Below are 22,000 nucleotides of genomic sequence, written 5' to 3'. Positions count from 1 at the left end.
TGCCCTGCCCTTTAGGAGCTTACAATCTTAACAAAAGATATTGCACAGAGAAACAACATATTAAAAGTGGAATAAGTGTTAATCTTACTTTCAGTGCATGTCTTGCTAAAATAAAAGATTTTGAACAGGGTAAGGAAGAAAAGGACCTACTGGAAAGAAATTAAAATGGAAGGTGATGAACAGAGTGATAGCTTGAAAATTACTGTAAGAGTGACTCAAAGAAATAAGATTATAAAAGGGACCTGAAGCATGACAGAGAACAGATGCATTGTGTTAAAGATGCAGGGTAAAGGGTCATTTATGACTAGGAGCTCAGAAAAATAGGAGAGCAGTGTAGCAACAGAAAAATATATTTTAATATATTTATTTGTGCATATGACTGAGAAGTGGACACTAACCAAGGTCTTATTGCACTAAGCTTCTTGCTTGATACCTGGATATGTGATGGAGCTCCCCTCTGTTTCTACTGATATCAGTGAGAGCTTTAGTAGTGTAACTCCTTGGAAAGGCAGGCTGCAGACTTCTATTAGCTGAAGGCCAAGGTCAAAACTATATATATATATATATATATATATATATATATATATATATATAAACTGCAGAATAAATGCAGAAAAAGTATACCCAAGTGTTGCTATTAATATTTTTCATACAGTAATTGCAGCTGGAAAACATTTTCCTGTGCATGAACAAAACAGCCATTTATAAGAAGGAAGGAAAAGATTATAGACTGTCATTTTCAAGAAAGACTCATTGAGTAGGGTCAGAAAGAAGCAGAGGACTAAATGGTAGTAGGCAATTAAAAAAAAAAAGCATAGGCAATAGCATCCCTTCACCCCACTGGTTGACTAGTAGTGGAAAACCTAAAGATAGAAACTGGAGTAATTCAGTCCTCCTACAAAATTAATATCTTAACAATACCATATTCCTACAGCATTTCTCACTGCAGATGTTTAGTCTTTTAGGAGCTAGGCCACAGATACCTCGGCTCTTCAAGTTTATTGAATATGCTTTGGAGATTAAATTGGCCAGAGCAAATTGATGGATATAAGCAACTTAAAGGATTGCTTGATGTTTATCTGCTCTCTCTTTCATTTCTTTACCTCCTCTTTAAATATCTTGGTAATTGTTTCTGCGCCTGCATCGTCCATAATGATAAAGGAGGAAGAGCAGTACAAGGTCAAAAATGAACAACAAGCCAATGGCAACGTCAAATCCAATAAAAATATCTGTGAAGGAAAAACAATAAAGTAAAAGGCAGTAAATGAAAGACATAAAGGTATATAATTCTGGAGATAACAATCTAATTACAAATATGTACAGTGGAAATACAGTTACATTTTGTTCCTATTTCTGGTAAGATCACATGGCCTGCATTTACTGACACATGCAACCTAAGTATAAAAACATATACTTCAATCCTGGAAATGCATAGATAGCTTACTATTCATGAGTAAATTTTACTCCTAGGTTTTCACAGGGCAAGAAGGACCATGTGTAGTTCATGTTTCGTCAGGATCAGCAAAACACTGAATGTATCAGAAAGGGGGAAGTACCGGAACAGTTGAAAAGTACCATGTGTTACCTTGCCCTTTGCTTTCCTCCTGGAAATAGTACCAAGCAGGAAGAGGTTATCAGCTGTCAGCTGTGGGTAATCCAAGGAAAAGGGCTGCTGTATCTGTGTGGATGAGCTGCACTCTGTGTGTACAGTGGAGGTTAAGGTAACCTCAATACATGGTACACATGCCAGAAATACCTATGCATCAGTCTTACTGTGCATATGCATCAATCTTGCTGTGCATGTGCAAGGCATTTTTGCTTTGCATCTATAGAAGGTCTGATGCATCCAACATATGCAGGACTCCTTGCACAGCATGCACACCCGTATTTCTGTCAGACATTTTCAACAAGCAGAGCTCTAGTTTTGGCCATGACCTTTAGGTAGCTCCTTGTATGTCAGTATGCTAATAATAACACTGCCTTCACACAGGTGGGCAAGTCTACTCTTCACATTTTCAGGGAAATTTCATTTCTGTTGGCTTTCCCTGTCCATAGTAAAGCTGGTCCACACTTGTTAAAGGGAGATCTATCTGTTGTGTGAACGGCACAAAGTTTGGAGCCATTAATACCACTTCAGACTCCATGTCTTGGGGAGAAAATACAGAGCTGTTACATTACCTTTCATTTTGTCTTTCTTCCCACATTCTTTTGACCAATTTTCTGTAATAATAGGTGAAACTAGTTCAGCAAACTTCTCAAGTGGACAGGAAGAGGTGCATCCTGGCAGAGTGAGTAGGTAAGGATCCCTTGAAGAGTCATTCCGATAATACATTTCAATGCTGTATTGCCTGATTAACAACATTGAAAAGACTTTTTTAGAAAGGTTCTTAAATTAGTGACAGAATGTTGTAAATAGGCTCTATCATCCTACTCTAGAACCTGTTACTTGAGAATGGAGGCTTTGTGAAAGACATCTGCAAAGCCTGCTTTACCGAAGCTAATTAGTTGATGTTAATGCACAGATCACCATTTAGCTCATGAAGTCCGTCTGAAGGCTCCTTGAATGGCAACAGCATCAGGCTCTTCTAAGCCAACTGGTTTACCTTGGGATTTATGAGTTGTCGTGGAAACATTGTAGCTATCATTTAAAGAATCAGGAAAATTTATTTTGCCATTTACTTCCAGCTGGTAAAGCCTATTTTCCTCTTCTTCCTATCTTTCAAACCACAGAGATACATGCACATCCAGCAAACATATTTTTTCCTGTTTTTAATATATGCCTGCAGACTGCTCAGTGAAGGATGAGTTTGAAATAGATTTGTATTTCCTCACAGTATTGGAGAGGAAAATGAGTTTGTTGAACGGGGAACCAAATTCCAAACACTCTTTGTTCTTGCATAGATAAGAAGATACTTGCCCACTGCTTTCTTGGTAGAGTTCAAACAACTGGCAAGCAGCGTATGGTGGCAGTTTTCCATTGAAAATACTGAGAGCAATCTGGAGGGCTCCAATTGTGGTGTCATGCTGTTGGAAAAAAAGAAATAAATCCATCCTTGAAAGTCAGTTAAGTCAACTACCATTTCTCCAGAGTAATAAGACAACAGAGGGAGTGGAAATCAAGATAAAACAAATCCAGTATAAATGTATCCATAAAAACATATTCAGTATGTTCACCACTGGGAAAAATAAAAAATAAAATTAACAGATCACTATAGACAGGAGGGGGATTTCTGAAGAGTTACTGCAGTATGTGTCATACATCATGTGGCAAAATTTTGGAGACAGAGATAGCAGGGGAAAACAAGATGTAGTCTGAGAAGGAAATCTAATTTTTCAGTGCATTTTGCTACTCCTTCCCTCAGGAGTCTTTTCAGTTCTAAGGTCGAATTAAGGGGTATAAGGTAGTACCACTCTATGGCATTTCAAGTGAAGATACAAGTACTGTGTTTTTAGATAATACACTAGAAAAATGGATGCATACAAAGAATGTTCTTGCTTCCATGTACACTGCAGAATTTCTAAAATTATTGTTCCTTCTGTTTGGATTTATACAATAAAATTTCAGTCTGGCTTCTAATTTGATGGAAACTGTTGCCCACCTACCCACAGTCTCACCATTATCCCTCCTGTTGCAAGATATCCTGGGAGGAGGAGCTGAAGGAAGTCCAAACCCCTTGATGCCTTAATTTTGGAAGCATCTTTCTATTCTCACAATAGAAATGCTAGGAAGGAGCTAAATCAGTATTAAGTTTCAAAAAAAGTAAGAAAATTATTTTTTTCTTTTAACACATAAGTGATTGCCACAGGATGTTGCAGAGGCCAAAAGTACAAATGCATTTAAGAAGTTATTAGAGAAATTGATGGAAGAAAGTCTGTCAAGAGTTATTAAACACACAGATTCTATTTCAGATTCTATTCCCTAAACTGCAGATTGCTGGAAGGTTGTATTAGGGGGAGCACCACTGTGCTGACTTCATTCTCACATTCTTCCCTGCCTTTGGCCATTGTTAGAGAGAGGATATAAATGAGCTAAGTGGATCTTGGTCTGACCCAAATGGCCCTCTTCATCCTCAAAAACCCTCAAAACCTGTATCAACCCTTTCTAAGCAAAGGAAGGGTTTGGAGGTACAGCTGAAATTCAGCTATGTGCCAGCATCTCTGGATTAGGAACATTTAAGTAAAGATGCAATTAATAGAAACTGCATCATTAATTTGCAGAATAAATTGGTTATAAAATACGTAGATTTCTTTACCACGTACACTTTGACTGAACCATGCTCCTGCAGTGGTTTTGTGCTGACTGGTGTTCAGATTCTTAGCTGACTTGACCTGTATCATACTCTTAAATTTAACTTAAACAGAGACTCTGATGATTCTCTTTAAGGATCTTTTACTAGTAAAATCATAGCAAGATTTATAAAAGAAGAAGATACTCACTGCAGAGTAGACCTCCATTTTTCTTTGTTTTGAAGAATTGGCAGCTTGCTTAATACTATTTAAAATATTATTCACAAGGACACCTTAAAAAGATGGGAACAAGGAATAGGAAAATGAAGACATAACATTTGGAAAGAAAACAAAAAGGCAAAAGATTCTTAGTATCAAATAGAAGACATCTACTCAGGCTTCATAGTAAGTTTTTGCTTACTACAAGTTCATAGCTAGAGAGAAAACATTACAGAGGTGAAATATATAATTACTCATCAAGGTGAGATGAAGTGGTAGGATTTACATAAATCACCTAGAGCTATCCTGAGAATTAGGGGTAATGACATTTCCAATTGTGTTATGCTGAGACCTCTTCTTCATCACTTTTTGTCTGTTTGGAGGGCTGCAATAACACCAACTGTGCTAGCCTGTTCATCTTTAGGTCCTGAAGATTTGCTTTTAACTGTTTACTTCCAACAAGTCATACAGTATCAATTTTTCATTTTTCCAAAGCTCTTTTATACTCCTTCTCCAGACCAGAGATACTCTAAAGCCAACAGGTAAGGGCAGCAGAAATTCTCTTTAGCACCATTTATACCATTCTAGGGAAAGAGGATATAGCTGGTATGCCCATAATCACTAGAAAAGAAGTCCTGACCACATGGTGTGGCCAGCTACCAGCTAGTGGGCTTTAATGCAGGTCTGAACCTGTATTTACTACATGGCTTGATCTGGTGATGTATATGCCCATTTTATGAGTCTGCTAATAATGCTCTACTTACCTCTAGACTGCAGGGTAAGTGCATTAAAAAGCCAAGTCTCAAATGGTTCACCCTGCAGATATTCAAACTCACTTGTTTACATTTCCTGCTCATGGACACCTGGGGATCATCTGATAGATGCCTGGGTTGTGTCTTGAAGTAGTGTCTGAATGTGCACAGACTATACGCCCCAGTTTTGGAGCTAAGCAGTAGCCCCAGTTCTTGCAGTATAGACATAACTTGAATTATCTAGTCTGATCAGACCGTTTTGGAGCAGCTTTACATGAGTCTCTCAGAGAGCTACCAATAGGTTACCAGGGTTATGGCACAATGTATAACCAGTACATCAAAGAAAAAAGCAGGACACTATTCTATTTATTAGAATTAACATTACAGAAACAACTTAATCTAACCTAATAACAGATAAGTAATTACCATACCCATCAGGGCTTGATTCTTTTCCCTTGGATTTGTGTAATATTTCTTCAAATCCTAATCCCTTAAAAAATATGGGATAACAAAAAACATTAATGTTTACACCTTGTTTCAGTATCTCATCCATGCAAATGCCAGTGTTCAGCATACTTTTTCATGTTTAAGATGGCATCTAATGTCCATAGTTACATATCAAGATTCTGTATCAATAATTTTGCAGAATATTGCATGTTATCATTACCATTGCCTTCTCCTTTCTGAGAGCTATATATTTTTTGATTTACCTCCTTGTAGTCGTGATTTTTCTTCCGTTTTATAAATTCCAAATAGTGATAATAAGGACAATTCAGTCAGTGTTTTCATCTTGTTGATTACATCTTTGGTGGCCCATACAGGGAGAGTAAAATTGTGAATATCCTAGTGATAAAGGAAAACAAAATAATGTTGGTCCATCATCCTACGCCCAGTCTTTGCCCAGTGTGGTTTCACTCATCATCATGCCTGAAATACACTTTGTGGGAATGGGGATCAGCCTGAAGTGGGTGAATGGAAAGAGAAGAAACAAGTGTGTGAAGGGGATCCTTTGAAGATATAATGTGTTCTGCTATAGAGATAAATGGTTTTGGTTCTGCTAGTGTGAAAGATTGCAGACACATGTTTTATCCTTTTCCTTTTTTCTGGGTTTTCATGGTATAACCTAGTTCCAAATTTTCCTGCCTTTTCCATATGGTTTTCCAGATACCTGTTCCATCACTGGCCATTCACAGGCAAGTGTCACTCTCCAGTCATGTAAGAGTGACAGTGTCTTACAGTGTTTGAATGCTTCAGTGTGTGGAGGGTATATTCAGCAGCCTCTATGTGCTGCTAATAATGACCAGGGCCAAATGGAATTGTCCCGTGCTTGGGGCCAGTTTGATTTTATTCACTGGTAGCAATCATCATCCGCTAGTTTTCTAACTGATAGATCATAATCTTACCTCTCATTTTCAACATCTAAGTATTTTTATGTTTACCTGTTGATAGGTTAAACAAATAATTTCATTTTCCTGTTACAAATCATTAATATGCCCTAGGCAGTATGCTCACATAATCCTATAGCAGTGTATGGGGAAGAAAAATGAGGGAATAAAGGGAATGGATTTTAGTACCAGTGCGTCAGGATAAAACATCAAATGGAAACAACAGTTTCTTAAGCTGTAAACCATGTTTTTGGCTTATCTTTTACCACTGGACTATATTAGAATATAGGTTCAAATTAGAAAAGAAAGAAAAAAAAAAAAAAGAGGGAAATCCAGGAGAGAAGGCAACTCATTCTTATGAAACCACATTGCTACGGTTAATTGAAACCCAGCTTAGGAGCTATATTCTTCCCCTACCTCTATTGCCTTATTATTACCTCACAGAGCAGAGTATCATATATATTCCAGATCTGGAAATTGTCCAGTATTTTAAGATTCTTTATTTCAAATCCTGCATTAACTGCCACTGTTTCTAAAAAATCCTGGGGGGAAAAAAAGTTAAAAGTTAACCACAAATACTCAATACATAAGGAACATATATGCACACAGATTCATTAGCACCCAACCTGACAACACAGCAGTGTTTGATTTTACACAGGTGAAACCCTTGTAGCACAAGATTTTGGTTGAAGGTTGAAGGTTTTGTAACCATTTCAAGGTACTGCTCTCTACTTCAGACACTGCTTTTTCCTCAGCCCTGCTAAGGACAAGTCTGGTGCTCTCTCTGCTACTCTCTCCCTCTTCTGACTGCTCCAGAAGGCTATGTCAGTCACCTCAAGCCTTTAGATATAAGGAAGAGCAAGGTACTAAGGGAAAAGGAACACAAGAAAAAAGATGAGTAGAAAATAAAAAATTAAAGAGGCCTGAGGCAAATATTCAGGATGGGGCATAAAAAAATTAAAAAGGAAACTAGGTTTTCCTTCTGCCATTGAAGGGGAGATGAATATCTATGTGATAGTCTGGCAACAATTCCCATGGGAAATATTGCTATGTGCTATCACGGAAGAGTAAAGGGAGTCCTTAATATCCCTTATTCTCACGTTAACTGCTTCACACTAGTAGCTGAGAGAGAGGATAGCTATGAAGTTATGATTTACCTCCCATTGCAGGTCAGTGAGGTTGACTAGAGTAGCTGAGCTAGCAGAACGTTAGGAAAAAAAACCCCGACCAAACAAAAAAGGAAAATGTTTGGTTTAGCCCAAGCAGAAAGCCTCAAGTGACTTTAGACAATGTGCACAGGTGCAGTCAGGGTACGAGGAACATAAGACCCCTGCTTTATTTGTGCAGTAGTGCTAGTACAAAGTGCCTAGTAGGCAAACAAGAGCAGCCATAACCACCATCTAGAGCAATTATTATCCACAAGAATATCAGTGCTTGAGGCAGGCATACCTTCCATGTACTACATCTGCTGCAGAGAAATTTGAGTCTCTGCCTATGAAGCTTTATGTCACAGCCAAAACAGAAGCGTATCTTGTGAGGGATCCAAAATGTATCTCAGAGAAATTTCTATAAATCAGAGTGTTTGCCTGGTTGGGCTTGCTTTAATTCTCTGTTACAGTGTACACTTCAGAAAGTCAAAGCAGGAAGGCATAAACTATCCAAACTTTCAGATCTATTGGATTTTTGGAATTGGTTTAAGCTACCCTGTAAAACAAAATTGCTGCATCCAGAAATTTCTTCTACCCTGGGATCATGGAAACTTAATTTTATGCACCTTTGAATAGTCTCAGAAAATTTGAAACTCACATTTAAAAAGTGAATTATTATTATGAAAGTAGGATTGTGGTTTTTTCATTTATTTATTTTTGCATTTTAGCAAAGGGGTACAATGTAATTTTATAACTTCTACATCTTAGTTACTTTACTTCTTCTTAGATTATTTTTCCTTTTTATTTTTTCTTACCATGTATGGTTGTATCCTATTTTGAAATTCACTACATGTTTGTGTTTCATTCTGAAGTTCATCAAAACGGGGACAGTCAGACAGAGGAAAATACAGCCTCTGAAACAAGAGAAGTAAAATTTAGAATGGTCCTAGAATTAATCAACACACATCTAGTTTTCCTGTTGCTGATAGTGCTGATGTAAGAACTGTTAGATTCATGCCTCTGCCACAGCTCCTCCATAATGGTTGGTTTGGGTACCTTGTTCATTAGTTCAGTTAACATAAGCAATGGACTATGGTAACTTGACTTTTAAGTGGCTGCTTGTGGCTGTGATAGCTTGATTTCCCTCAGTTTCACTGATTTTGGCAAAGAAGCAATTATGCATGTCTGTTAGGGAATTGCTTTGAGAAACAGATCAGGGTACATGATCAGGAATTTAAAAAAGCTACCATTGCCCTCTTAATTTCTAATTCTCCCCAGATGCAGCTTGACTCCACCTGATACTGGAATCTGAATTGCTTCTATGTCTATACATCCTTCTCTCATCCCTTTGGAAGTAAGCGGTGTATTGTGGTAAGCATTTTAAGTACCACTTAACGGACAGAACTCAAAACAAGAGGGACAAATAAACCGTGCTCCTGCAATATCAAAAAGCTATGAACCTAATGGCTCTGTATGGTTCACTTACCAAGTTTTTGCATTAAAAGGTCACCTGATATGACATATTTGGTCTGAACCATGCATAAATACATAGGTGTGTCCATCTGACTCTGTGCTCTAGCAAATGGGCTTGAAGCCAGTTGCAGAAGGACATATGATACCTGGGCCAGCATAAAGTGTCAGTAAAAACTTATGATGAGCAAAACAATCTTGTGCTGGTTCTGTAATATATGTCACATCACTAGAGCATTTTTGACCCAGCACTAATATTACCCTATAACCATACAAATAATGCCAAGGAACTGACTTTATAATATAGAGGGGAGAAATTAACTTCAGTATCTATGGCTTATGTATGTATGAGAAGGTCTGCTCTGTCCTGGGGTGGACATTAGCAGCCTACACTTCTAGTGGGTCTCTTTAATTTATCAACATGAAGCTTGCAACAGTTACCAGCTGACACTAGCACACTTTTGCTTGGACAGATTTCCAAGGGTCCATTTTCTCTGTAACAGCAGCACACTGGAGGGTGAAGGCTCAAAGCTGCAACATGAAACTGGGGAATGTTGTTTAATTACACAAGAACAAATGTTTCTCTTGCTGTATGGCTTAATTATTCCCCTCTAGGTGTGATTAATTAAGCCACTCCCTTTGGCCTCATTAAGCAGTAATGAGTACTGTTGCCTGTCAGGTCTTGATGGATCTCAGTGTCTGAAAAATAAACTGGGATTAGTTTTTTTTCAGGACTGTACTTGGCCTCAATTTCCTACTTTGTGTTGCTTAGGGCTTGAAAATACACTCAAACACCTGCTTGGTTTAACAAGGCAACAATGTTTTTTTTCTGGTGGTTTGCATACTTAACAGGAATTTTGAGTTGCCATAGATGTGTTTTTCAGTGAAACGTCATTACCCCCTCCTGAAGCAGCTGCAGAAGTGATGAGGTACTAGAGATACCTACAAATGAGCTTGTCTTCTCTAAACAGGTCATTGGACTGTGCTGTGAGTCCAGTTAAGGGTTTTGAGGTTTTATGTGGCCAAAGCTCTGACCCCTTTTATGCTTTTTCAGTCTTCTGGTGAAGGAACTTCCACTAGTGTCCTACATCTAAATAATGGTGACAATTCTTTTCTGCTGAAGAACAGAGTCAAGTTTCAAGATGAATCACAGTGTGTCTAATACAGTTTGTGGAAACCCTTTCTCTCTGTACCTGCTTTCAAGTGGCCTCTAAGAATGGAGGAAGGCCAATGGGAGGCAGGGACACCCCCTGATGACAGAGGCCATCCTCTGATGTTGGTGACTGGACTGACTGTATTTTAATAGGGTTTTTGTATACATTTCTGTAAAGTCAACTTCTGTCCTCAAAGGCAGATTAGCCTTTTTGTCAATACACTCTAACTTTTTGTCCTTGTTCAACACGCTATTTCTTACACAGTCCTTGTCGCAGGAGCCAGCAAAATTAAAATTTAAACCTGAATCAGCCAGAGAGAGCTACATGTAGTACAACTTCTACCAGACCTATGATTCAGGTAGGTCTGCTCTTATGAACCACAAGACAAGTGCTAGATTTTCATTAAATGTTTGTATAGCACTAAGCACAAAAGGGCCCTTGTGTGTAATTAGGGTGCCTAAGTGCTAGCAGAATAGGAAAGTAATAATTGAGAGGTCATTACAGTGGCTGGTGAAAATTCCATTCCTTGAATAAACTATGGAACAAACTTGCCAAGAAGGGGAGGTCTGTCCAGGTGATTGGAGCTGAGAAAGACATTTGTTCTCTAAAAAAGGTTTAGGGCTACTTCCCTATAATGCTGTCCAAGAGTGTCCTTGTCAGCAGAACTGTTAGAGCTGTACTTTGAAGAAAATGGTGGTGTGGGTGAAGTTGAGGTGTTCTGCAACTACAGAAGGAGGATTTTCATGCAGCTATTACAGTTGACCTACAACATACTTGTCAGCCAGTAGCTGCAGTTGATGTTTTCTATTAGACTGAACGAAAAAATAGGAAATAATAGTAAATGTTTTTTTAAGTTATCGACTCCTTTTTTCTCTCTTTTGCTTCTGGGAAAATATAACATGTTACTGCACAGTACTTACCTGGTCTGTTGATTTTTGCGAAACATGAACTGGAATGGGTTGCCAGAGAAGCTCAGGATTCCAAATTTGACTGCTAGTTGGTGGAAAGAGGCCAGAAAGGAATGACTGGGCACTCATAATGGTGCGGTCATAATCTGTACTTTGGATATAAAACTGAATATAGAATGGCAAAAAGTGAAAAATAAAATAGAAACAATAAAAATAATACGGAAATATTATCCAACTCAAACATCCTTGTTTTCATTTTTATGTTTTTTTATGCAGTTGAAATAGTGAGATCATAGCTCAGCTTTCTAGAGCTCTACTTCGTTAGCATAATTGGAATTGCCAAAACATCTTTCAATTTGGAATCTAATCTCAAACTGAACTAAGAAGAATAAGGAAGTATGATTTAAAAAAAGGAAGCTCTTCATCTGAGATTCAGAGGAACATTGATACATGTAGATGTGGTACTTAGGGACATGGTTTAGTGGTGGGCTTTGGGCTTGGCAGGGTTAGGTTTATAGTTGGACTCAATGATCTTAAAGGTCTTTTCCCACCTGAAGGATTCTATTATCCATCTGCTGTGCCTCAGGAATGAAGGCACTTAAAACCGTAAACCTCTCTGGGAAGCATGGCAAGCTACTGTATTTTGTGCCTTCCCATCAATGCATCTCCCATGTACAGACCAAAATGATCTGTACATAAGTTGCAAAAAGGTATCTGCCCCACAATGGATATGTACTGTATGACAAGCACATCCAAACAATGTTTAGACCTCTTACAGGATGAAGTATGTGAGCATGTCCCATCACATGGCTGAATATGCACTCACTTTTCCACAAGGTAGAACAATATTAGGTCACTATGCAGAAATTCCTAATTTGTTAATTGGTGTAGAGCTGTATAGTCCTGGCAAATTGGGCAATGGAAGGCCCAAACTGAATGTAAAGTTAGAATTTAGACTATGTTTTTACCTTGACATAAAAGCCTGACTTCAAACATGTTCTTCTATTACCTTAATTTTTCCATTAATGAAATTAATACGATGATCTGCTTTTATCTAGCATAAGTCCATCGTTCCACTATGCCAGAAAAACGTCCTCCAGACAGTTCTGTTATGTACCTCTTTATGGTTGTATGTGCTGTTCAAAAAGCTGGAATATCTTTTCCTCATGTACTGTCCAAGTTCAAATAGCTGCTGCATTCCAGTCTGCAAGACAAGCATACAGGTGACTATTAGATTAAAGTGACTGGAGAAACTTAATGTAGACATTTATTTTCTCTTTTTTGTCTTCAGCAGTCAGTTTTTCATTGGTCGTTAATAATTTGTGTAATGCACTGTGTAGGTTGTAAGTGGTCTAGAATTTTAACAGAAACACTTATTTATATATATGAAAAAATTATACATTCTGAAATGCTAAGACTCCAACATCTGCTATGAGAAAGGCAATGCACCTGATTCTATACAAATACTGTTTCCACAGACATTCCTGGAGTCACTGAAGGTCAACATTGTTCTTTACAATGTGTGTCAGCTAGTGACAGCCAAGAAAGGATGACCGATAACCTAATATTTGTTATTGTCATTGCTCTGCTGTTTGATCCAGCTGATAAATTTGTGGCTTGCATTTCATGCCTTAAGTAACACTCTTCCATCTTTGCCTTGGTGCACCTGCAGTTGTCTTAAATTGCAGTCTTTTCTGTTACTTGTTTCCAAAGCTATGAGCTGAATGTTTTAACATTTAGCTGTCAGAGAAGTACCTTCTTACTACTGTTGCTAAAAAGATAATAAAATAGCATTATTTTTTCTTTTTACAACAGGAGTTATTTACCTGGAGTTCGTAACTTGTTGTCTGAGTGTCTGAATTTTCACAGATCCTTCAAGACACACTCACTTCAAATACTAAATGCTAAACTGTCTCTGATTCATGCTTATGCATCATGATGAAGCATTATTAGGAAATGCCTTTGCCTCTCTGCATCAGAGTTTCATGTGTCAAATACAGTTAAAGAGCTAAGGCTTGATGTTGAAATCCAGAGCAAGAAGTAGGTTCAGTGCATCCTAATGAAACTCTGGGCTGAAAGCAGCCTTATTAGAAGACACTGTCCCCAGAAGAAGCCTTCTCCTGCAAGACTTGCCTTGTTATGTGAGCAGGTAGTTGCCAGTCAAAGGATGAGATGTGAGCTCATCACTTGACCTGATGGGCAGGTGTCATTCCTTTACCCTGTCACAGGGCCCAGTGTTTACTGGTCATTAGAACTGCATCAATGTTAAGGTATAGACAATGTTTAAACTTGCCATTTATTTGAATGCAGACACATTATCAGGAAGTTGCTGCTGTCAGGAAGGTAGTTAAAAAGCTGTGATGAACGATATTTCAATTTAATGTTAGCTGGATCAATAATGTTTCAAAATGCTTATGAATTATGGGGTGTTGCTAATACAAGCTATCAGTACTTGGAATTTGCTAATGTTTCTGAGATAGACATTAAAAAATCTGCCAACTTCCTATATTAATGGCATATATAAGTTCTTCTAAGAAAGTCAACATACCTTGGTGAGTTGTCCAAATCCCTGGGGCCATTCACTTTCCTTGTGTATATCATTTGGAAAGGTGACAATTGGTGTTCGGTCACCATGTCGGAAAACCTAACAATATTAACAATAAAATGGTCTAGTTAATTACTATTAACATTCATTTCTTATCTAGCTAGAAGTCAAGCGCATATTGTACTTCCTGTGCCATCTTTCAAATGAAGATATTAGATGGTCTGCAGAAACCTAGTCAAGTAGGATTGGAGTATGTTTTTTGCCCCCCAAAATGGGTATAATTATATAGGAATTTGGTGGGCATGGTGGGCCCACCATGGTGGGCATGACTCTGATAATCTTCCTCCTAGAACATAAAATTAATCAGCCAAGATGTTAATGCTGAGATTACATCCATAGCTAGCCACCTAGACAAAAAATCTGACTGGATTGTGGACATTCTGCTCCTCAGTTACCAATGTGCTTATATGAATATTGAATTACTTTGGCATAGATACATGATTTTTTTTTTTGTAACAGTATCTTTTTTTATTAATTCCTTGTACACATGTCTTATGTTTGATTTCTCAATCATCCAAAAATATAAAGATGACAAAAATATAAATATCTACGCTGTTAGCTTTACTTAGTATTTATTAAGACTTTTACATACATTTATGAAAACAGTTTTGAAAGTGGATAGCTTTTTTTTATTCTGTTAAATTCAGTGAGAACCAAGAGTTCAGTTGCTTTACTGTCCTGGACACTTCAGCATGGTGAATATTAGTGTGCTGTGTTCAATCACACATGATTTTTACATCAAAAACCTTAAACGAGCCTTTTTAGTATTTTTATTCCAGCATACAAGAAAGTGCCAACTCTGAAGTAAATAGTTCTGAAAAACTCTGAATTACCCTCCCTAAGTATGTCTTGAGTGAGCTTAGGAAAGTGAAGTCCACAGACATTTCATATGAAAGGAAATGCTGGAAGGCAAATTCACAGGGCTCCAGACAATCTTCCAGGATCCTGATCCAAACTGTTGCAAAAGTTACCTTTGCTTCTATCAGTGTTCACATGACCCACCTCATTCCTGACTTTGCAGAATAAGTGGCAAAGTGGAAGCATGGTATATTTGTTCATAAGATGACATTTATTCCATAATACCTCACTACTATACAGCTTGATTATAAGTAATATCTCCATTCCCTCATTAAGCCACATTATTCTTGCCCAAACATCAAAGAGGTTTGTACACTCTTGTTAGTTTGCCACTCCCACTGAGAAGTGTTTTATGTTTATATTTTTTCAAAGTAAACACAAGCAGTGTGGCTTAATGTTTTAATTACAACACACAGCCTTGTCATCAGCCTTCTGAACTAATGTGCACAAACCTGTGCTACAGCAGGTTTCCAGAGATGGAAAATGCTATCCTTTAAAGGCAAATATAATTGGATTTCTCCCTCTGTTTGTTTTTCATAATAGACAGCAAGGTTTGCAAGAGTAGATGTTACCATTAGAACTATGTAGAAAACTGCTTATTATTTTTTGCTTTGCTAACTGAATTTTGCTGAAGATGTGGCCAACCAAAAATGAAATTTTTCAGCAAAACAAGAAGCTTTTTAAATCATCATCAACACGTTGATAAACATGAAATTGCGCAGTTTCAAGAAAAAGAGCCCGCTCCCCCCCACACTTTTTTTTTCAAATACAGTGAAGTAGTCCCTAAAATCTTTCTTTAATATTTTATCTCTGATTCTCTCTGCAATTTTTAATTCTGTATGTGTAATTTCTTACTAATCTGGAATCTGGGTTGGTTCTTTCTAATAATTTCTCAGTGCACATCTAGTGAACATGAGAATAGGTAAAGAACTACAATGCCTAGTGATTGATTCAATTCCATGAAAGAAAAATAAATGTGGAGGATTTTTTGTGTCACTGCTTACTTCCTTGGTGTTTTGACATGCTGACATACATAGTTGTCAGGTAGGGTTCATTAGTTTTTCTGCACAAGCTGATGCCTCTGTAAAGAATGAAGGTTAAATTCCCAATTATGATGTAGCTGCATACTTTCTTGTTAAATAATCCAGCTTTACATAAAAGTGTTTTTATGAGTAACTGACAGTTGCTCAAACTGACTGACATGATTAAATGACTATTTTTTAGGCAATACATAGCAATGGATCAACGCTTGGCCAGTAAATATGCCCTTTTTATTAGTGAAGTATCACTGAAAATGTGTTAGATTTTAAATACTGGTTTATGATGCTTTATACTTGATGTGCAATGTAACACTCAGTGTGTATTTCCCTTTCACAACAGTCAACCCCTAAAAACTTTAAATAAGGCAGAACAGAGAAGCATTTTAGCCGAACAGAAGTGAGAAAGTGAAGAGATCAAGATAAAAAGATATTCAAACATATGTGGGAGCAGGAGATGTAAAGAAAAAGATTTTCTCTATAACCTTAAGAAATGAAAGCAGTGCAGGGTGTTCTCTTCTGAAAGGCAGCACAACTTCTTCAGGTCCACACAAAACAGAAAAAAGTGCAGGTCCTATTTGTATTTCTGTATCTTCATTGTATGATGATGTATAAATTTGATATTAGCACTATGTTGGAAGCAGCAAAAAAGAAACAAATACCTCTAAGAGCAGAGCCCTGTTTTTAGGAACTGAAGGACTAAACTTCTCAGCCAACTGATTTTTGTTTGTGCTCAAACCTCCTTGTTTGCCACTTCTGAAAATAACCTCACTTCAATTGCAGCTGGAAATGAAACAATGACCTTATGAACAACCACTTAGCCTAAAAGGCTGACTCGTTCAGTCATAGCTACATCTTAGGAGACCTTCTTTTTTCATTTAAAACTTTAAGAAGAACTTGTGTATTTGAAAGTTGTGTTTTTTGGTTTTTTGTTTTTTGTTTTTTTCATTATGGCAACTGATACTGTTAGGGAAAGAAAGTGTATCCCTACAAAGCTTGCCTTGCTCATCATTTGGATTTTGTTAAAAAGGAGTTGATCCTTCAAATTAATTAAAAAATATGTATGCTGCAACATTCGTCACTCCTGGCCTACAGATTGCCTCCCTGACCTTTCTGAAGATGTAGAACATGGCAGGGTGAAAGAAAAGGAACAAGGAGGCATTGTAAAAGGTGAAAAGACACTACAAATCAAGAAGGGAGGGAGGGCAAGGAGCACAAAAAGAGCAAGGCATACCTATGTGGTGTGCTATATTCCTTGCAGCACTTTTATCTGAAGTGATTTACCTCAGTCAGTTCTCAAAAGCAAGAGAGGGATAGTTACCAAAATACTCTGTCCTTCAACTCTAATACAGCCTGATCCTGGTTTGGTGTCTGAGTTCTCCCATTTGCTCTTTGTTACTTAGTGAAGGTGATCGCTTCAGATCAAAATGGCCACATGACTCAGACACTGGCCAGTGTTTGCTTCCTTTGTTGTCAGGTGAAAAATCATACTGGAGAAAAACTGGTGTGGAGGGGAGGGTGAACTGAGAATATGGCATGTGTAGCATTCGTAACATGATTCAGAAATGCCATGGATCTTGTGTCTCTGAGTAAATGCGAGCCTCTTACAGACATTTTTATTCACATCCTAAACTTAAAACAAAAAGATTTCTTCTTTTGAAGCCAGCAATAGGAATGAAGAAACAAGAGAGAAATGGAGCCAGTTCAGAGAAACCACTGATGCAAAAATGCAGAGCGTGTTTAGTCAAGTTTTCAAATGGCTTGGCTTGATTAGATAGGTAACATGCTCAGACAGCACTTCCTATGCTGAGTTACAAGAAGAAAGACTTGTTGAAATCATGGTACCTCAGAAACCACACCTCTTTGTATATATGACAGGTGAAATGAGTGCCTGTTTGAAGGCAGAAGTTATAAGTCAGAACTTCTTTATACAGAGGCAGTAAATCAGTATTTAATTCCTACTTGGGTACCCCTTGATCCCATGTATTTCCTGTTCTCTAATGTCTAATTTCAATTCAGTACACAAGGGTTATAGTGAAGGCTAATGTCTACCTGTGAAGAAGAAAATTAAAATAACATTTTTAGAAATTGGCTTGAATTAGAGCTTTCTAGCCCAAAGGACCTGTGGCAAATAATCAGAAGACACAGAATTAGCACAAAAATGGAAAGTATGAGAGCAAGATACCCTCCCAGAGCATCGCCAATTCTAGAAGTGAGCAAAAAGGAACATTTGTGTTTTTTCTCCCTGCAGATGTATTTTATATTGTGCAATTCTGCTAAGAAAGTTTTAAAAGCTCATTATGTCACATTTTTACAGTTCAGTAATACTCTCATACCCCCATTATATTCCATATCAGTGAAAGGTTCTGGGGCCAGTTCCTGCCCTATTTATGTTTCCATGAATATTCAATCAGTGAGTTTAGAAAGCAAAGTTCAATTGAACACACAGATACTATGCCTTGACAAAAGAGATGTATGTTAATACGATTAAACCTATCGCAACTTTTTAAGTAGATTGGTTAGTCTGAGGAAAAATATCAGGGATAAAAGGAAGACAGATGAAATGAAGTGTACTTATTATTTTGATACTGTGAGAAGTTGCCCTATAAATAGTGTTGGGTTTTGATTTTTTTCTTTTGTAGGTGGGGAAGGTGGCTGCGTAGCTGTGGTAAGGCAGCTGAATATGGATAAGAAGCCTCTGTCTCCATGATGGTGAGCATTTCCTTTCTGCAAAACTATTGCTTGCTAGAACACAGTGACAGCTGCAATTAAAAAAAAGTCTCCTTCCCTTCAAAGAGTTAATCCTCCAAGGCCAGCTGATTACCTGATTTCATCCATGTGTCCAGTTCTCCCTCTTATCATTGAAACAACAGTTAAGTATATTGCAAGAAACAGAACCTTTCTGGAACTGGCATTGAGTCCCTGCTGTGTGTAGTGTCTGATAGAACAATACACCTCAGCAGGAGTAGGAACAGGTTTTTCCTGTGCACTCTGGACTCAGACTTCTGAGTGGCATATCCACAACGAAGCCAACAGACACCTAGGTATGAAATGCTTTATCTATTGCTAGATGATACATTATGGACATAGTACTTGTCTCTGTTATCTGTATGTGCACATAATGCCTCAAATAGAGAAAAAAAGAAGAAGATTAAATTCCTTAATTTCTCAATTTCCTAAATTTCTTAAATTCCTAAGTTCCTACTTAGGAATATGAACTCCAATCCCCATAACTTTGTATTGAAAATATCCCTTTGGACTGACTATTCTTTATCAGTATACCTCTTATTAAGAAAATAAATTAGAATGACAAGCATTATGATGCAACCTTCAGGATCCAAACTGTTTCACTTAGTCTTTCTTTTACCTGAGCTATTGGGCAAAGTGCCATTGAGGCAGTGTGTAGTTAACTTTAAAACAAGAAATGGCCCAGAAAAAAAATTATTACAGTCCATTTTCAACCTAACTACAGTTAATGCAACGTGTTTCTCAAATCTCTACATTAAAATGCCCTTTTCTGTTTCTCCATATACTGCTGTGCCCGTTCAGTTATTCTGAAATGGAAAATACTTTGGTTTGTGTTTGGTTTTTTTTTTTTTTTTGTCATAACTTCTGTAACATCATAAGGTTCGGCTTCCAAGCACAGAAAAGGTAGGCCTTAATCACCAGCTCTCAGACTGTGCTTCAGTGTCAGCTAAATTAAGCAAGAACAGGTAAACTAGACCTCAAGTCTCTTAACTCCTGTGTATTAAGCATCTACCACAAAGCTAAGTTGTTCAGTAATCTTGAAAAAATAAGTAGGGAGCAGGAGATTAAAATTCTTATAACTAGAGGCATTTTTCTCTTCTTTAAGTAAAGTCTTTCAACTCTGTAAGCAAAAGGGCAGCAGTATTATTTATGAAGTCTAAAAGGAGGCAAAGCAACTGCACAACTTGTTTGATTTGACAGCCATATCAAGTTCCCTGTATTCCCTGCAACAAAACAGAAAACAAATATACTTACTGTAACCACAAACTTCAGTTCTCTTTCTGCAGTAGTTTGTTGAAGCAGAATGAGGATAATATGAAAAGAAAAACACAGGATCCTAGCTGGCTTGGGAAGCCGTATCACTCCCATCCTGGCAGAGGATTAAAAAAGGCTTTGTAGCTCCAGCAGCTGCTCAGGCTGAACAGCCCAGATGCCAGGCTGTACTTTCAAAAGGGGTGGAACTGCTGCAGGTGAATTTCAAATCCAAGAGGAATGTTGTGTGACTACGCAACAAATTGCATCACCCTTTGTTTTCAAATTGCTGTTTACATTCTATTTAATCAAATAATAATTCAGTTCCTTTCCCTCTGTGATATTTTTCTCGTTTGGAATATAAGGATGAGGTTGAAATATGAAGGAGTTGCTAAGCATTTCTAGTGTTTCAACCTACCTGTTCTGTTTACACTTCTCACAGCCTGAATATTTTTCTTGACTATAGTATGGCCGTAAGGATGTGCTTGTAACCAAGGGCCAGGCAATACTGTTTCTCTTCTCTCTTTGCTGCTCAGTTAATAATCTTTTCAGTTTCCCTCCTGCCTTTTTTCTTTCCTCTATTACATTTTTCACTGTGAAATTAGAATAATTAGTTCAAACAACAATTTGTGTAGATTAAAATTACCAATCTCTCAAATAAAATAGTTGAACAAACCTTGGAACAAGTATGTTCTTTAAGCTCCTTACTGGTCAGTTATTTGCCCTTCAATTTGTGTGTTGCTTTTCTTTTCCTTTGGAGTGTATCTGTACTTCCCCTTCTGTACCTGCTTATGCTAAGTTCTTTTTTTTTTGCCTCAGTTCTCTAAGAAATTTGTTGTGAACGAGCTCTGGAGCTCACATTTTATTGGTACTGATTAAGAACGGTGTTTCTGATAGCAGCTCACTGGTTTTGAGAAGATTGCTCAGCTTGCCTCTGCTGACTTCTACTCCATAAAATAAGAATAACAATAGATCTAGACTTGATTTCATAAGGATTGTCAGGGTAAATTAATTACAGTTTGCAGACACCTATAAATAGAATCCTCTGAATGTTAAAATTAAGAACCTCTGTGTATTTTCCAAGTCATCCCATTCCTGTCATACCCTAACATGTCTTAGGGTCTTCTGTTGACCTCTCAACAATAGCATTCTCTACATCAGGTATTTTACCATTAGCCAGAAATTCTGTTTCTAGAGCCCTAAACCCCACTCAGGTTCTTACTGCTGTGAATGACCTTATGGATCCATTTAGTCTGATGAACGGGAGTGGACAGGAGGAGTACCACAGCTCCCAGACTTCCCCACCCTTCTTGTCAATGCATGGCCAGCTTTCAGCACCCACTTGAACTTCTTTCTTTCTCCATTGCTATGTCCCCACCCTCCCTTTTAGTCTCTCCTGGTGTGATTGTGCCTATGCAGAAGGTGGAAGAGAGTGATTGATACTTCAGAAATATATAATACTTTGTCTTTCTGAAAGTAGATGTAGGCTCATCATCAAAAATTATATATAAAAAAATAATTCAGTAAACTGTGACACATTTTCGAACCACAGTTTCATAGCACTTACGACAAAAGCAAAAGACTGTCTTGTGGTCCTGTGTTGGGCATTTCATCCAGCTGTGGGGAGTGGGAAGGGACAAAAGGGCTAATTTGTGACACCAGAAGAATCAATGTGCTTAGGCTGGTGAATGGATGTGAGCATGTATCTTGCACTACAGGAGGAAATGCCCTAAGCCCAAAGTTGCTCTCCTAAGGCAGGTGGAGGGAAAAATAGTCTACTCAGTTTCTTAGGTTGTCTCAGATTTGTAATATTCACCTGGTTACAGGACATTCTGAAAATTTTTTTTTCTGGTCTTATGATGAAGATATTTGCTGGAGACATGGGAAACCTAATTTGCACACCAGGAAATATGTAAACAAAGGGAACATTAATGAGAATGAGGCAGAAAGCACTACCCATCTTCACTTTCCCCTCTGAAACTCTGCAGCCTGGTGGTGATTTTATTTTATGTAAAGTCAGATCTTTTTGGAAAAGGAGGGATTTGAACTTGTGTGCTACATCTCGAATGAGCACCCAAGGCACTAAGGAAAATAAGGAACACCCACTTGTAGCACTCCTGTGAAACAAATAAAAATTAGTCAATGAATGTGATCCATATTTGTGAATTATGTGGAGTTTGAGATTTTTCTTTCTTTTTTGGTGGTTACTCAACTCATTAAATAACCCAAAGTGAAAAG

At 37.7% G+C, this 22,000-nt stretch overlaps 1 protein-coding gene across 1 annotated transcript; it reads right to left on the bottom strand.

Annotated features, from left to right (window-relative positions):
- Nucleotides 1–1,110: 1,110 nt before the first annotated feature.
- Nucleotides 1,111–19,879, bottom strand: LOC127381059 (prostatic acid phosphatase-like). Its single transcript, XM_051610854.1, has 11 exons — nucleotides 19,766–19,879; nucleotides 13,812–13,907; nucleotides 12,381–12,467; nucleotides 11,276–11,428; nucleotides 8,547–8,645; nucleotides 7,021–7,125; nucleotides 5,909–6,041; nucleotides 4,438–4,520; nucleotides 2,918–3,024; nucleotides 2,179–2,348; nucleotides 1,111–1,229 (listed from the first exon to the last, which is right to left on the bottom strand). Exons 1-11 carry the CDS (start codon nucleotides 19,877–19,879, stop codon nucleotides 1,111–1,113), a joined length of 1,266 nt encoding a protein of 421 aa, XP_051466814.1.
- Between the last annotated feature and the right edge of the window lie 2,121 nt (nucleotides 19,880–22,000).

This window comes from Apus apus, chromosome 2, assembly GCF_020740795.1.
Source record: "Apus apus isolate bApuApu2 chromosome 2, bApuApu2.pri.cur, whole genome shotgun sequence".
Taxonomy (NCBI): domain Eukaryota; kingdom Metazoa; phylum Chordata; class Aves; order Apodiformes; family Apodidae; genus Apus; species Apus apus.
This window is presented reverse-complemented; position numbering and strand designations above follow the sequence as displayed.

What these genes read in the sequence shown, in the direction of transcription:
- LOC127381059 (XM_051610854.1), bottom strand. Translation starts at nt 19,879, where the DNA reads ATGGGAGTGATACGGCTTCCCAAGCCAGCTAGGATCCTGTGTTTTTCT. An exon ending in GATTTGGACAACTCACCAAG is followed by an intron (nt 12,468 to 13,811) that starts GTATGTTGACTT and finishes CTTGTCTTGCAG; the next exon opens with ACTGGAATGCAGCAGCTATT. An exon ending in GCACATACAACCATAAAGAG is followed by an intron (nt 11,429 to 12,380) that starts GTACATAACAGA and finishes TTCTATATTCAG; the next exon opens with TTTTATATCCAAAGTACAGA.